The sequence below is a fragment of the Ranitomeya imitator genome, chromosome 1 (assembly GCF_032444005.1).
Source record: "Ranitomeya imitator isolate aRanImi1 chromosome 1, aRanImi1.pri, whole genome shotgun sequence".
NCBI classification, from domain to species: domain Eukaryota; kingdom Metazoa; phylum Chordata; class Amphibia; order Anura; family Dendrobatidae; genus Ranitomeya; species Ranitomeya imitator.
This window is the reverse complement of record NC_091282.1, coordinates 939,410,353-939,427,027: the sequence shown is the minus strand read 5'-3', so window position 1 is coordinate 939,427,027 and position 16,675 is coordinate 939,410,353. Positions and strand designations below refer to the sequence as shown.

Genomic DNA, 16,675 nt, shown 5'->3' with positions numbered 1-16,675 from the left:
TATGAAAAGGTCTTGCCTGTGGACTACTCTGAATGACTTTACCAATCTCGTAATTTGCAGCAGCTCATTGTCCAGCATACAACATGTTTACACCTCCCTAAATGACCAAACTCCCCACACGGGGCCGTGGTATCGCCACTTGGCGCAAGCACCCGTGAGAGTGCTGTTTGTCTGAAGAGGTGGGTGTGCCCGCTTTTGGTCAACGGCACTGCCACTGGGTCCCTCATAGTACAATAAAGTGTCTCTGGCGGTGGTGGTGCGCACTCAACGTCAGACACACTGTTGTAACATGAGGGGCCCTGGGCCTGTACCGCCGGCCACAAGAGAGTTCCCCCACCCCCAGCTCAAACATTGCTCTACCACTTGCACAATTATCTCTCACAGTTCCACCAATGTTTAGTCTATGCGCTGACATCCTTAAATTCCTGCCACTGACAATACCATTGTGTTGACATGTATGATGGTACTTAACATAGTCAGGGGCAGTGTCCTATATTTACCCAAGTAAATACTTTGCGCCAAATTACTAGGTCTGAAACTACGCAGAGGAGCCCACCCCTGTACCTAATGATTGCACCCTTTTGTGTTTTTGTTTTGTTGTAATGCGAGACATTAACATGTATTTATTGTTTGGGACTACTAACTGGCAGACACTCATTACAATCGGCCTCCGCTGACAACACCAATACTGCCTGTGTACCCCTGCAAGAGAATTCCAAGTGTCTACAGCCAATTTTTATTATGTTAGGCCTACTACGCCTGTCTGCGGTCCCTCCTTCCACTAGGCCTCCAGTGACCTGTCTACTGCTGCCCGTGTACCCCTGGAACCATTTTTTAAAGTGCCTACAGCCCAATTTTATTATGTTAGGCCTTCGAAGCCTGTCTGCGGTCCCTCCTTCCACTAGGCCTCCACTGACCAGACCACTGCTGCCCGTGTACCCCTGGAACCAATTTTAAAGTGCCTACAGCCAAATTTTATTATGTTAGGCCTACTACGCCTGTCTGCGGTCCCTCCTTCCACTAGGCCTCCAGTGACCTGTCTACTGCTGCCCGTGTACCCCTGGAACCAATTTTAAAGTGCCTACAGCCAAATTTTATTATGTTAGGCCTACTACGCCTGTCTGCGGTCCCTCCTTCCACTAGGCCTCCACTGACCTGTCTGTTGTGAATTCTGTTGTCAAGCTCCCTCCTGTGGTCATGAATGGTACTTCGGCTGGTTCTGTCCATGGGCTTCCTCTGGTGGTTGTGAGTGGAGCTGCGGCTTCCGAGTTTCCTTCCACAGGTGACGAGGTTAATTCGTTAGCTGGCTGCTCTATTTAACTCCACTTAGATCATTGCTCCATGCCACCTGTCAATGTTCCAGTATTGGTCTAGTTCTCTCCTGGATCGTTCTTGTGACCTGCCTTCCCAGCAGAAGCTAAGTTCCTGCTTGTTTTTCTCTGGTTTGCCATTTTTCTGTCCAGCTTGCGATTTTGATTTTTGTCTTGCTTGCTGGAAGCTCTGGGACGCAGAGGGAGCGCCTCCGCACCGTGAGTCGGTGCGGAGGGTCTTTTTGCGCCGTCTGCGTGGTCTTTTTGTAGTTTTTTGTGCTGACTGCAAAGTTACCTTTCCTATCCTCTGTCTGTTCAGTAAGTCGGGCCTCACTTTGCTAAATCTATTTCATCTCTGTGTTTGTAATTTTCATCTTTACTCACAGTCATTATATGTGGGGGGCTGCCTTTTCCTTTGGGGAATTTCTCTGAGGCAAGGTAGGCTTTATTTTTCTATCTCTAGGGCTAGCTAGTTTCTTAGGCTGTGTCGAGTTGCATAGGGAGCGTTAGGAGCAATCCACGGCTATTTCTAGTGTGTGTGATAGGATTAGGGATTGCGGTCAGCAGAGTTCCCATGTCTCAGAGCTCGTCTTATATTATTAGTAACTATCAGGTCATTCCGTGTCCTCTTAACCACCAGGTCCATTATTGTCCTTACCACCAGGTCATAACACCTGTCTACTGCTGCCCGTGTACCCCTGGAACCAATTTTAAAGTGCCTACAGCCAAATTTTATTATGTTAGGCCTTCGAGGCCTGTCTGCGGGCCCTCCTTCCACTAGTCCTCCAATGACCTGTCTACTGCTGCCCGTGTACCCCTGGAACCAATTTTAAAGTGCCTACAGCCCAATTTTATTATGTTAGGCCTTCTAAGCCTGTCTGCAGTCCCTCCTTCCAATAGTTCTCCACTGACCAGACCAATGCTGGCCGTGTACCCCTGGAACCCAGCTGAAAGTGCATGGAGCCTACTTTTTTCTTTGTTTTATATTTATAAAGCCCAGATGAACTACGCTGTACCACGGTTCAAGCTACCCAGTTGACACTTTTGCGAGAAAAGCCATCCCAGCCCTCCACCGGCATGAAAAAGTCTGCATTGTCATAGCACTCAGGCAATCAAACAGTAGAAAGGTGTACCTGACAAGAGACGCATGGACCAGTAGGCATGTCCACAAAAAGTTACGTGTCCATTACGGCGCACTGGGTTAATGTGTTGGATGCATGGTCCACAGGGGACAGCCTACAAAGTCTGTCTGCAGTCCCTAATTCAAATTGTCCTCCGCTGACTACACCACTGCTGCCCGTGTACCCCTGGAACCAATTTTAAAGTGCCTACAGCCTAATTTTGTTATGCTAGGCCTACTACGCCTGTCTGCGGTCCCTCCTTCCAATACTCCTCCACTGACCACACCACTGCTGCCCGTGGACCCCTGGAACCTATTTTTAATTGAATAGAGCATCCTTTTTTTAATAGTAGGCGTACAAAGTCTGTCTGCGGTCCATAATTGAAATTGTCCTCCACTGACCAGACCAATGCTGCCTGTGTACCCCTGTAACCTTTTTTAAACTGCATTGAGCCACATTTTTGGTTTAAGGCCTACTACCTGTGTCTGTCTGCGCCACTCAATACAGCTGTCCTCCTTTGAAAAAAGCTGAGCGTCAATAGTCTTGTTTTCAGCCTCTAGGAATTTGAAAACTGCATTGGGGCTACTACTTCGGTAGGGCCTACTAACGGTGTCTGCCGCTCCAAGGTGTTCCCCAGGTTTCCTCGCCATTGCTTCAATCTTCTGACTCTCGTTTAGTAGTTGTTGAAAACTACACTGCATTAGGCCTAGAAATTGGGTATGGGGTGTAGAGACGGTGTGTTCCACTCCAAGGTGTTCCCCAGGTTTCGTCTACATTGCTTCGATCTTCCGACTCTCGTTTAGTTGTTGAAAACTACACTGCATTAGGCCTACAAATTGGGTATGGGGTGTAGAGACGGTGTGTTCCACTCCAAGGTGTTCCCCAGGTTTCCTCTCCATTGCTTCGATCTTCCGACTCTCGTTTAGTAGTTGTTGAAAACTACACTGTATTAGGCCTACAAATTGGGTATGGGGTGTAGAGACGGTGTGTTCCACTCCAAGGTGTTCCCCAGGTTTCCTCTCCATTGCTTCGATCTTCTGACTCTCGTTTAGTAGTTGTTGAAAACAACACTGCATTAGGCCTACTAGTTGGGTTGGGGCCTTCTATCTGTGTCTGCCGCTCCTTGCTGTTCTCCTACAGTGAACAAAGCTGTGCCGCCGGTTTACTACTGTTGCCAATTTTGAACTGCATTTAGAATACTTACTGATTTGGGCCTACTCTGTGTCAGCCTCTCATTCCAGTTGTCCTCCACTGAACAAAGCATTGCCCCCTGGTTAGTCCTGTTACCAATTTTGAACTGCATTTAGCTCACTTTATTGTTTGGGCCCATATCTGTTTCCCCCTCATCCTGCCCATTGCCCAGCCAGTGATAGATGTGTCTGCTGGTACATTGACCCATAACGCAACATTCCCCGTGCACGCTACACTGCAAGATTGTGACCCTGCTGAAAGTCAGGTCCCTCTTCCCGCATACCATACCACATTACACGGGGACAAAGAGGAAGGTGCAGATGAAGGTGCAGGTTCCTTCATCAGGTGGGGGGAGGAATACTAGTTGGCAACGTCACTGGCACAGGGCCTCTCATAGTACGCAAAAGTGTTGCTGCCGGTGGGAGGCGCCCCCGCCGTGCAAACACACCGCTGTACTTTGAGGGGCCCCGTGCCAGTGCCAATGCCAACGAGTGGGCCCCCCCTGCTTGCTCAGGATCACAGCAGTTGCAAAGTTGAAATACTTACCTCTCCCTGCTCCACTGCCGTGACGTGGTCCAGATGTCCTTGGCCCACTAATTGCTTGAACCAGCCCTACCACCCACAACTTTAGCCAAATGACCCCCAATTTCAAATGCCTTACAATTATTATAAGCTAAATTACGATTGACAAGCTTCAGTAGCAAGAATGGATGTTTTTGCCAATACAATGGGCTCTGTACATGTTTTCCTGGCCTCTACTCACTGCCGACTATGCTCCCCCATTGACTTGCATTGGGTTTCGTGTTTCGGTCGATCCCCGACTTTTCGCGATAATCGGCCGATTCCACTCGACTCGACTTTTGAGATAGTCGGGTTTCGCGAAACCCGGCTCGACTCTAAAAAGGTCAAGGTCGCTCAACTCTAGCTACTAGTACATAGCAGATAGGTACAGAATACAGTCTCATACATTTCAGTTTATGCTTTTCATTGGCATGACTCAACCAAAAGCACAGTTCATTGTTAGCATGGTCTGGTAGACTTAGTTCGATTTTCTTTAATAAAAATTAGGAAAAATAAAAATCTTGACTACAGGTACAGTCGGGTGCCTCGTGAAGGCCCCTATAGGTCCCATATTAGTACTACTGTGATGCTTTGCTGCACTGTGAAGCAAGGTTATATAGCGGATCTTTGTTTTTTCATTATACACAATACTGTTCTATTGCAGCATATAGAACAAGTGATCAATTGCAGGTCTTAGCTGCTTAAGGGGACTAAAATACATATTGAAAAAAAATTTCAAAAAAATTTCAAAAAAGTATATATATAAAAAGTCAATTAGAATAATTGCTTATCCCCTCCCCATTTTAAAATGCATAAAAATTTTAAATTAGAAACATATTCAGTATTGCTACATCTGTAAAAATCAGTTCTAAAAATAAGAAATTTTTAACAAATATGGTATAAGATGTTAAAGAAAAAAAAACAACCAAATTGTAGGTTTGTTGGTCAACACATTTCCTAAAAAAAAAAAAAAAAAAAAAAAAAATCATCAAGTGGCATACAGTATATACCTCCAAAGTGTTTCTAACAAGTTATACACAAACTGTTGAGTTTGATTTCAAATAAAACTGATGTTGGTGATGTCTAGTAAAATAAGGTTTGCAGTATTTCATTCTAAGGCCGGTTTCACACGTCAGTGGCTCCAGTACGTGAGGTGACAGTTTCCTCACGTACCGGAGCCACTGACACACGTAGACGCATTAAAATCAATGCATCTGTGCAGATGTCATTGATTTTTTGTGGACCGTGTCTCCGTGTGCCAAACACGGAGACATGTCAGTGTTCGTGGGAGCGCACGTATTACACGGACCCATTAATAAAGTCAATGGGTCCGTGTAAAACACGTACCGCACACGGAAGTTGTCCGTGTGCAGTCCGTGTGCCATGCAGGAGACAGCGCTACAGTAAGCGCTGTCCCCCCACATGGTGCTGAAGCCGCATTTCATATCTTCTGTGCAGCAGCGTTTGCTGCAGAGAAGATATGAATAATCCCCCCCCCCCCCCCGCTGTTCTGAAAATACTCATCCAGCTCCCTCGTTGGCTGTCGCTGCTTCCTCTCCTGGCTGCACCTTCTACTGTATGCGGTCACGTGGGGCCGCCGATTACAGTCATGAATATGCGGCTCCACCTCCCATAGGAGTGGAGCCGCATATTCATTACTGTAAATGAACAGTTTTTTTTAGAACAGCGGGCGGGCGCACAGGGGGTGGGGACATGGACCTTTATTTTATACACGAAAAACCACAAAAATAAATGGATTATTCATATCTTCACTGCAGCAAACGCTGCTGCACAGAAGATATGAATCGCGGTTTCAGCACGATGCAGGGGACAGCGCTAAACTTTAGCGCTGTCTCCTGCACGCTCCATGTGGTACCCAGTGGGCACACGGGCGGCACACGTGTGCCGCACGTGTGCCACACTGATGTGCCACAGAAACGCAGGGGCACACGGACACGGATAATTCCGGTACCGATTTTTTCCGGTACCGGAATTATCTGGACGTATGGGACAGCCCTAAGGCTGGGGTCACACTTTTGAGTTCAATGCGAGAAACTCGTGTGAGTCTCTGGCATCAATACCCGGCACTGCCGCCGGTGCTTGTTACATAGAAATACATGCAGCCGCACACTCCAGTCTCGAATGCCAGCGGCAGTGCGGGGTATTGATGTGCGAGTTTCTCGCATTGAATTCGCAAGTGAGACCCAGCCTAAGTCCGAGGTCACACCAGCGGATTGCATCCGATGCAAGAGCATCGGATGCAATATACTAATTACACTCGGCTCCTGCTTGCAGCAGAGCAGGAGCCGAGTGTCATGCGTCTGTGCTCCGATTCTCTCACACAGGGAGGATCGGAGCACAGCTGCGGAGGAGGCGGAGAAATGAATTTCTCCATCTCCTCCATTGCTGGGGTCCGCTTATAGCGCACATCACTCGGATGATATCCGAGTGGTGTGCGCTGTCTCACTCGCACCCATAGGCTTATATGGGTGCGAGTGAGCCGAGAGTTTTCCTCGGTCCGAGACAATCGCAGCATGCTGCGATTGTCTCAGACCGAGGAAAACGGACGACAAAAAGTCGGCTGGTGGGAGCTGCCCCATATGGTAACATTGGTCCGAGTGCAATGCGATTTTTTATCGCATTGCACTCGGCCGTATTACGGTCTAGTGTGACCCCGGCCTAACAAGAAGACACAAGTCTGTCCAGATCCCAAGAGTAGGTCTTCTCCTGTCTTACATGCTGATTCCATATATTCTACTATCAACCAATCAAAAGTACTGCACACAGAGGTGGCAGCAGTTTGTGCAGTAACGGAAGTATAAATGTAAGGACCAATTATTGGAAGATAAGCAAAAAAAAATACTTACTGTGTTTTTAAACAGCAGTTGGTGTTCGGGCTAAGACAAGAACTGCACTTTCCACACTGAGGAATACATAGTGGGATTACTTTGTCACCTTGAAAAAAAAAAAAGGTAATAAATCAGATTATTCCATAGGTCGTAGCCTACCATAGATCTGAAGCAATGTTTCAACAGCTTTATGTCGTACAATGCTTAGCAGGTTAATTCAGTCCCATAGAACACACTTGACTGCTGCTCCATTCCAACCTCTACTTGAAGCCTCCACTTGACAAGATGAGGCAATGGACCACAGATGGACCACTGTTTTTTTAAATTTTTGCATACTGTCATTCAGCAAAACATTTTTATCTAGACCTGTTACGGCTTCAAGCCTCAAAATATAAGCGTCCATACACATTAATCGATAAGGATTGGTTTGACTGTTAGTCTAATGATTAGGGGGCCTCCTGACCGTCCTCATGTAGACAATGTTGAGGGATGCAGCATTACTGATTTCGAACTTACAAGCATTTTGCTCTCTAAGGCTGAGGTCACACCAGATATATAAAAAAAAAAAAAAAAAAGAAAAAAAAAGGGAAAAAGGTCCCATTCTCAATCAGAAAAGTGTGACACTTTTTTTCATTTGTCATCCGTGTGTAATCAGTTTTCTTTTATTCAGCGGATATTAATCCATTTACAGTTTCTTATAGAATTGCAATGTATCCAAAAAGATGAGATGACATACTGATGGTCCATATGGCATTTTATTTTTTTTTCTCCCACTCATCCGATTTCAGAGTCAAATTGCAGCACGCTGAGATTTTTTCCTCATGCCAAAAACAGCAGAGAAAAAAATGCAGATTGCACAGACTCATTGAATAACTGGTCCGAGTGCAATCCCTTTTTTTTTTTTTTTTACATCAGATTGCACTTATCCGAGTTTTACAAGAGCTCTGGCCAGCTGAGAATGCCTGAGTGAGCTGGAGTTGGGGTAAATTGATGTTGGAAGACAGTGTGACCATATCATTGTTCAGCTGACAGTAAAGTGTGTAAAGGGAAAGGTTGGCTTAATACATCTCACAACTTAGGGTATGTTTCCATGATCAGTAAATGCTGCGGGTTGGGCACCGAGTACATCCGCAGCGTCCAAACCGCAGCAGCCAGATGTTACATCATAGTGGATGGGATTTGAAGAAATACCATCTCCACTATGAGTGCACTGGCACCCGTGGCTTCCCTGCAGAGACAGACATGCGTCGCGTCTTTTCAGACCGCAGTATATCAATTTATCTTGCGAAGACGCTCAGTCTCCACAAGATAAATGTCCCCGTACAACGTATTGGGCGTGGTGATTCCGCAAGGTTAAATGAACACATACGGAATCACCTGCGTTCAAAAGCCGTCGCGCTTTGGACACTTTGGACGCAGCAGACGTGCTGCGTCCAACCTGCTGACTTTTCCTGACCATGGGAACATACACTAAAAGGCAAATGCAATTCAATTAAGTATAGAAGATCTTCTGTGAGATTCCACTCATACATCCCCAAAACACATCTCACCACTATGTGTCTGAATGCTTACCTTAAGGATGATTGCCTAGGTGACATGGATCTTGAAACTGGTCTTACCGTAATTACTTTTGGGATAGATGGTTGGCACACAAAAGACTATAAATCATGAATCCATTTAAATAGATTAGACTCAAAACCTTCATATTATTGTAGAATTGCAGGAACGTGGGGATGAAGTGAAGAGCAGGAGGCAGAACAAGAGTTAAAGGGTTAATTACAAAGGATACTACATGCAGCGAGAGAAAGGGTTAATAGGGGAGTAAAACTGGATATCGTGTCAGGGTAAGAGCAAATGGTTAGGAAATGGGTAAACTTATCAGTCTGATTGTTTCTGGCTGTAGAAGCTTGAATTCTCATGGTGGCGCCGTAAGTGAAGCGTGAAGTCTCTGGCCTGATCCTGAAGAAAGTTGATGTACTGTCTCCTGACGGCATACCCTGTCTCTCCAAGGCAAGGTCCTGAGTGCCTGGAACAACCTACATGATGTGATGCAGCCTCTGACACCGCCAGAAGGTGTCTCAGTTCAGTTAAGTGGCAGTGACTGGGGTGAAGCTACTCGGCTCTAGAGGATACGCCTGGTCAGTCTTCGGCCTCACGCTTACGGCAGTCAGCGGAATGATGCGGGAAGGATTCTCAGTCTCAGGGGTGAGCGGGCACACGAATATACATTCCTCACAGTCAAAGTACGCGAGGGCTGGAGAGCTGCAGCGCAGGCCTGCATAGCTCCACGGAGAGCGAGTCAACTTTCTCCTGCTGCACGCTCTGTCTGCCCACCAACTGTTTCGCTTTCCCACGCACCATCCCTTTAACTCTGACACGCTCCCTACAGTTGAGTGCAAAGGTCTGTCTGGATCAGAAAGCTTTCCCCCCCCTGTAACAACGGTGACAGCCCCAATAGTTCTGCAACCGACACGAGAGAGGTATCACAGGCCCAGTCCATCTTCCTACATTATCTTATTACACACTAGAGCAAGTCACATTACAAAATAAAAATCTAGGTCTTGTGTGACGCTAGTCACTTCTCACGCTAAGCTGTGAGTCTGAATGATCAGGGAGTCCAAGGTCAGAAGTCAAGGCCCAGGGAGCACAAAGCACAAACCTCACAAGATGAATGTACGTCTGGCAGTGGTCTGGTCTCCCGAACTCAACTTCATTGTGTCCCCAGTCTATTTTTATTTTTGTATGGTTTTCAAAACCATGGCAAAAGCACTGTAGATTTGCCATTATTTAGTAAGACTATGGCTGCATCATATCATCCTACACTAACTGCAAGTTATATAGGCCATTGATTAGCCCAAAAGCTTCTAATGGGTTAATGGAAAGTTTGCACAAAGTCCGCACGAAAAGGAGAGAGAATGGCAGGTGCCACTACTCCATAAAAATGCAGGCCCAGGAATAATGGTGTACCAAAGTATTTCTGTCCTCCCTTTTCTCCCCCAGCTTTCCTGGGCGAGACTCATCTTCCCTCCAGTACTTGTTCTGCAGCAAGATTAAAAGTTAATTTTATTCAGCATTTAATCAATAGAACTTTGAGTAAATGTGCCCCTGCTGTGTACTGTGCAATGGCCGTGCCTGACCATGCTGGAACATAGTTTGATCATACTACATCTTCTGGGCAGGGGACCAAAGAGTATACAGACTGGACATAATGGGATCACAGCTGATTTTTTCTCTGAGGTAAGACACTGCTTAAAAACAGGTAGTGAAATGTTTTGCCTCACTAAAGGGCGACGGTTTCACACGTCCTGATATTTTCAGTACCGGAAAAACTGGTACTGGAGATATCCGTGTCAGTTTGTCACATTCGTGTGATATCCGTGTGTACCATCCGTGTGCTGTCTGTGTGGATACATACCTCACCAAAGGTTTGTATCTGAAAATGAAAGGTTAATGCAGTAATTAAATGGTTAGAGATGTAAATAAAAGTGTGATCCACTAGTGATTATGTGTTTAAAGCGTGTCAAAAACATTTGTCTCAATGACATCTCAGCTTTGGCTTGTGTGTTAGTAGCCCTTTCGCGTAACAAATATGTCAAGGTCTAGACATCTGGCTAGTAAAGAAACAATTTGTTTCAATGTTAACCCTATAGCTTTAAAAGCGCACACAGACGGCACACGGACAGCATCCGTGTGCAGTACGTGTTTACACAGACCCATTGACTTGTATGGGTCCATGTGATCCATGCAGCTGCACAAAAACGGACATGTCGACGTGTGGGGCACACAGACACACGGTCCATGAGAAAACACAGATATGTGCACAGACCCATTAATTTCAATGGGTCTACATGTGTCAGTGTCTCCGGTACGTGTGAAAACTGTCACGACACGTACCAGAGACACTGATGTGTGAAACCAGCCAAAGAATCAGCTACTATCCCATCCTGTAATGTCGGTATACTTTCTTTTGCTTCCTCCTCTGCCCAGGAGATGTGGTATGATCAGACCATGTCACTGCACGGTCAGACACAGCCATTACACAGTACATAGCTGGGGAACATTTATAAGATTATCTCTGCAGAGGAAATTTTTTTTTTAATACATTCAATTGTGGAACTTGTTTTTTTCCAAGATCTATTAATTAAAATATACTTTGTTCATGGGAAAACCCCTTTAGCTATAGAGCTAAAAAGTTTAAAGAATATTCATGGATAAAAAAAAAAATACGTTTAAGAGGTCAATTTTTTTTTCTAAATATACTTCTCTTCCTTCTCCCAAAATATGATAAATAAAAAAGCATGTTTGATATTGCCTCATCTTTCAAAATGTAAAATTATTTAACCCATGGACAATTTCTGTAATGTCAAACATTGACATTTGGAATAATCAAGGGTCTGTGGTCAAATTGTATATCCAAATGGACTAGAACATCGAAGAGATAGGCAACTTGTTGATAGGAGGGATAAATGAACAATAGAAGACTTGACATCTGGAATGCTGAACATTAACTGGCTCAACTTGTTGGACATTATTGCATAGTATTCTGGAGCCACATGCATAACCCCTGTGCTTTTTTTAGCATGTGTGAATTATTCCTAATTTTTTTAATTATGGGTACAACTGTGTTTGGAATAGATAGCTGTCACTATATACCTTGAGGGGGAAACCTCGTCTCAGATCTTTGTCATGAAGACTTTTCCAAAATGCAAGTAAACCATCCACAGGATGACGAAGACCATAGCGCACAGGTTTGTAAGTGACCCTTGAAGCTGGGAGAGCCACCGGCCAGTCCTTGCATTGTGTCCTGATTTATACAGCCGTCTGACTGCACCTTCAGAGAGCCATCTTTGAGAAGGTGTTGACATCAGCAGAAATGTGAGCTTGGAGAAGTGTGCAAATTGTCTCTATGGAGGAAGAGGACTAGAACTCTAGTGCCACCTATCGGAAGCAGTAATCCTAACAGTCAATGTCGACCCTACTTCCAGTAGGTGTCACTAGAGTTCTAGTCCTCTTCCTCTCTGAAGAGACGATTTGCATATTTTCCAGAGGAGCATTGTGGCTTTAAGTCTCCTCATCTCAACATGCTTAACATGTCACTCTCTGCAAGGAGAAACGATACTTTTTGGAGCTTGGAGAACTAAAAAAAACTGACCTGATTGGATGGGTATTTGGGCGAGTTACAATAATGGGCAAAATGTGGGCTATGCTTGAGTGAGCAGTTAAACTAAAATATTACGTGGCGCTAGTTAAGCACTGCCCATCTTCTACTACCCTCACTTACAACCTTTTCCTTGAACTCTTGCCTCTAAGGCTATGTGCGGATTTAGATGTGGATCTGCTTCGTTTTTGGATGTGCGGAATTACATCAAATCCGCAGTGTAGTGCACAAGCAATGTTAGTCATGCTGCGGAAAAAAATGTGCAGAATTGCAGCTTTTTTCTGCAGTATGTCAATTCTTTTTGAGGATCTGCAGCGTTTCTGCACCCATTAACTTCAATTTTGTCAAGCCAATCCGCAGCAAAGCCGCAGGTTTAAAAAAGATCTATAGATTTGCGGCGGATGTGCCTGTGAGAAGCGCTGCAGATCGGGAGGAGGGAGAGTGTGTGTGGGCGGATACTGTGTGTGCAGAGAAGATGTGCGGGGCTGTGTGCGGGTGTTTGTGTGTGTGTGTGTGTCTGCGGAGCTGTGTGTGTGTGTGTGTGTGTGTGTGTGTGTGTGTGTGTGTGTGTGTGTGTGTGTGTGTGTGTGTGTATCTGTGTGTGCAGAGAAGATGTGCAGGGCTGTGTGTATCTGTGTGTGCATGGATGTGGGGTTGTGCGGGGCTGTGTGTGTGTGTGCGCATGCGGGTCCATTTGTAGGCAGGCATCCTCCCATCCAGCTATGCCTGCTAGCTACAGTGACAGGTAGCCGGATGATGGGACAGTAGTAGACCCATCATCCGGCTACTGTGTTCAAGTGTAAAAAAAAAAACAAAAAACACATACACACACACATACAGTACATACATATACACATACAGTACATGCAACATACAGTATATGCTCACCAATCACCTAGTCCCCGAAGTCCTCGATCACCTGTAAGAAATTTAAAAATAATAAACCAACAGTATGCTCCCTGATCAGATGTAATCCATTTAATAACGAGTGTCCCACGACGATCTCCCATGGAGAACTGTCACATCGGCAGATGCGACCGCTCTCCAGGGGCTCTGGGATACAATGACGGAAGGTATCCTTCTACACTGTATCCCTCCGCCGCTGTAAGTACAGTATAGTTCATAATGTCACTTGCAGCCCTGCTGCGTGGGAAAATTCACAAGCAGCAGTGCCGTAAAGTTAGAGGCCATTGAAATTATCAGTGATAACACTGCAGGAGCCATTGCCTCCTGTCAGTGTGTCTCCTGATGTGACAGCTCTATAGGGGAGATAGTCATGGGACACTTTTTATTAAATTAGACTGTGTCGGACCAGGGACTATACTGTTGGTTTATTATTTTTTATTTTTTGCAGGTGATCGATGGCTTCGAGGAGTTAGGCGTGGTTGTAAGTATGGTGAAATTAAGAATATTAAAATACTTTTTTTTCTGGCTGTGTCTTTATTTAACTATTTCACTACTAGGATTAGTAATGGATAGGTATCTTATTAACACCTCTCCATTACTAACCGGGCTTAATGTCACCTTACAATCAAAGATGACATTAACCCCTTATTACCCCATATGCCGCCGTTACAGGGTGGTTGGAAGAGAGGGGCTAAGTGCGCCATTTCTAGGACGGCTGGGGGTTGGTATTTGTAGCCGGTGGGGCAATATCCATGGCCCCTCTCTAGGCTATTAATATCAGCCTGCAGCTGTCTGCATAGCCTTTTCTGGCTATTAATTATAGGTGGATCCCATGTCATTTTTTGGGGGGCCCTCTATTTTAATAGCCAGTAAAGGCTAAATATACAGCTGCAGGCTAATATTCATAGCCTGAGAAGCTCCATGGGTATTAACCCCTTCCCAGGCTACAAACATCGGCCCCCAGCCATCGGCTTTCCCTCTCTGGCGCAAAAAAATTGAGCGGGAGCCCAAAACATTTTTTTTCCCGTTGATATTGCGTGCAGATTTTGTGTGTGTGTCTTTATTTAACTATTTGTGCACCATTGTGTTAGGTTCATTACTAAACATTGGCCTTGGTATTATCTATCTATGATCTATTATCTATCTATCTGTCTGTCTATATCTGTCTGTCTGTGTGTAAACATTATTATTCAATGGAGTATGTAAAATAAGAGGTTGGACAAAAATGACATCACAATTCTTTTTTTTTGTTAAAAACCTTCCTCTAGTGTTAGGGTCATAACCGACCCGTTTTAGGTTTTAAATGCATACAAATTCTACATACATTTGTTTATTGCATCAAGACTTTTTGACTTTTTCAGGAACTTATTGTTAAACAAAATACAATAAAATAAAACTATTTTACTAAATTGTAAAATGCTTTTATTAAAATTATAACATTTGTGTTGTTGGGGTCAATTTCGACCCAGGTCTAATATAAGAGTAAAAAAACAATAAGTCCCAAAACTGAACTCATAAACACAATATAAACCAACAGCCCACAGCCAGCTCTACCTCCAACAACTTGAGTTAGGGACCTGTCCAGGCATGTATGGCCAAGTCAGCTTAGAGTTGGTACTTTGCAGAGTATAGTTTATATTATTCTCTTGAGGTTCATTTGACAATATTTTATATTGAAAATGAAGGGTATGCTCTCAAATGAAAGACCCAGGGGTCCACAACAAAAATATTAAAATCAATCCTTCCATGGATGAGAAACCCTAACAAGGTAACTAAGAGATAAGAAACAAATTGGATCATAAATAACTGTTTTTAGGGTATCCTAGGGGTGATTTAAGACATGGGTCAAAACCGACCCATTAACAGAAGAAAGAGTAACAGAAAGCTAACACTAGAGGAAGGTTATATAATAGATCTTTATTTAGGTTACAAAAACGCAGACAAATCCGCATGAAAAAAGCATGAAAATCTGCACAAAAAAAAGCATCAAAATGCAGCAAAAATACATCAAAAACGCGTGGATTTTTACCTGCGTTTTCTGCCAAGTGATGCAGATTCTGCGCAGAAAATTCTGCAGACAAATCTGCAACGTGTGCACATACCCTTAAGGCTTGTGCACATGTTGCATATTTGTCACGCTTTTTTTCTGCGCAGATTTGTCAGAAAAACTGAAGGGTTTCCTGATGCCAGCAGACTGAATGAGAATCCATGCACACATTGCTCATTTCTGACCTGCAGATTTTGTGCAGATTTAAATCTGCAGCATGTCAATTCTTTCAGCGTTTTTGCTGCAGATTTCACCCATACTAATGAGTGGGGGAAAAATCTGCAACAACTAAAACAAACGTAAAAGAAATATATTATATATATATATATATATATATATATATATATATATATATATATATATATATATATATATATATATATATATATATATATATATATATATATATATATACACACCTATTTAATGCTGTGTTTTTATTGCCAAGAGATGCAGAAATTTCAGCACTAAATACCAACATGTGCACATACCCAAGTTAGTTTTGCTGATGTACTGTATGTACTAGGGCTCATACTCACTTGCGAGAAACTCGGATGAGTCTCGCATGGCAATACCCAGCGCTGCTGTTGGCACTCAGATCGGAGCGTGCGGCCTCATAGGAATACATGCAGCCGCACGCTCCGCTCCTCTGTGCCAGGTGCAGTGCCGGGTATTGCCACGCGAGACTCATCCGAGTTTCTCGCAAGTGAGTATGAGCCCTTAGCATCAGTATTGTAATATAATAGATAAATAATACCGACAGTCATACTCAAATATTACCAGTATATACAGTAGTGATAATACTGCCAAACAGATCATTAATCAAAACCATTAGGACTAATACCACAATACAATTACAATATAATGTAAAAATCAGTTTGAGAACAGTAATTTGTAGACCATATGTGTATACTGTACAGATACTCAACAGTAACTGACCCATGATGTTTTCGCTGATTGTATTCATTTTCCATTTATTTGGCAGAGACAGCCATGACCACTTCTTGCATCCATAACGCGTCCATGCAAAATGTAACCGAGACTTCTATGACTTACTGCTTTTCCAGGACCCTCCTTACATTCCCACAACTCTACACAAACTATGTAATGCTGTAGCAAGTGCCCTACACAGTAATAATGCCCCTGCGTGCCCTTATAGAGTACTTCCTCATAGTAATAATCACCCCTGTGCTTTCTTAGAATAATAATGACCTTGTACTGCCTTATAATGATTAAGCCAGAGGTAAGTGTTCATACTAGGCAGTTAGGTCAGGGACCCATCCGATCTGAGATTACCTTGACGTTTGGTAGATGGGCTCACATTTTTTGGCCAAATTTTGTGCTAAGCATCTCATGTGTTTTTTTCATAGATTTCACAAGCTATTCACATTTCATGTATCACACATTCCCTTGCTTTAGTACAATCGAGTGCAGCCATTTATCTATTTGCTATGTAAGTTATTTTTGGTTATTGAACACCCCACCCTTCACCATGCGGTGATTTTATTTGCCTTATAATAATATAAAGCCCC

The 16,675-nt window shown here is 44.0% G+C and overlaps 1 protein-coding gene across 1 annotated transcript in view; it reads right to left on the bottom strand.

Moving 5' to 3' along the window:
* Nucleotides 1-16,675, bottom strand: part of LOC138655717 (alcohol dehydrogenase 1-like) — a 76,038-nt gene that overhangs the window by 42,208 nt on the left and 17,155 nt on the right. The window contains exon 4 of the mRNA XM_069743617.1: nt 7,051-7,138. Coding sequence (XP_069599718.1) covers nt 7,051-7,138 — 88 coding nt within the window. The remainder of the gene's footprint in view (nt 1-7,050; nt 7,139-16,675) is intronic.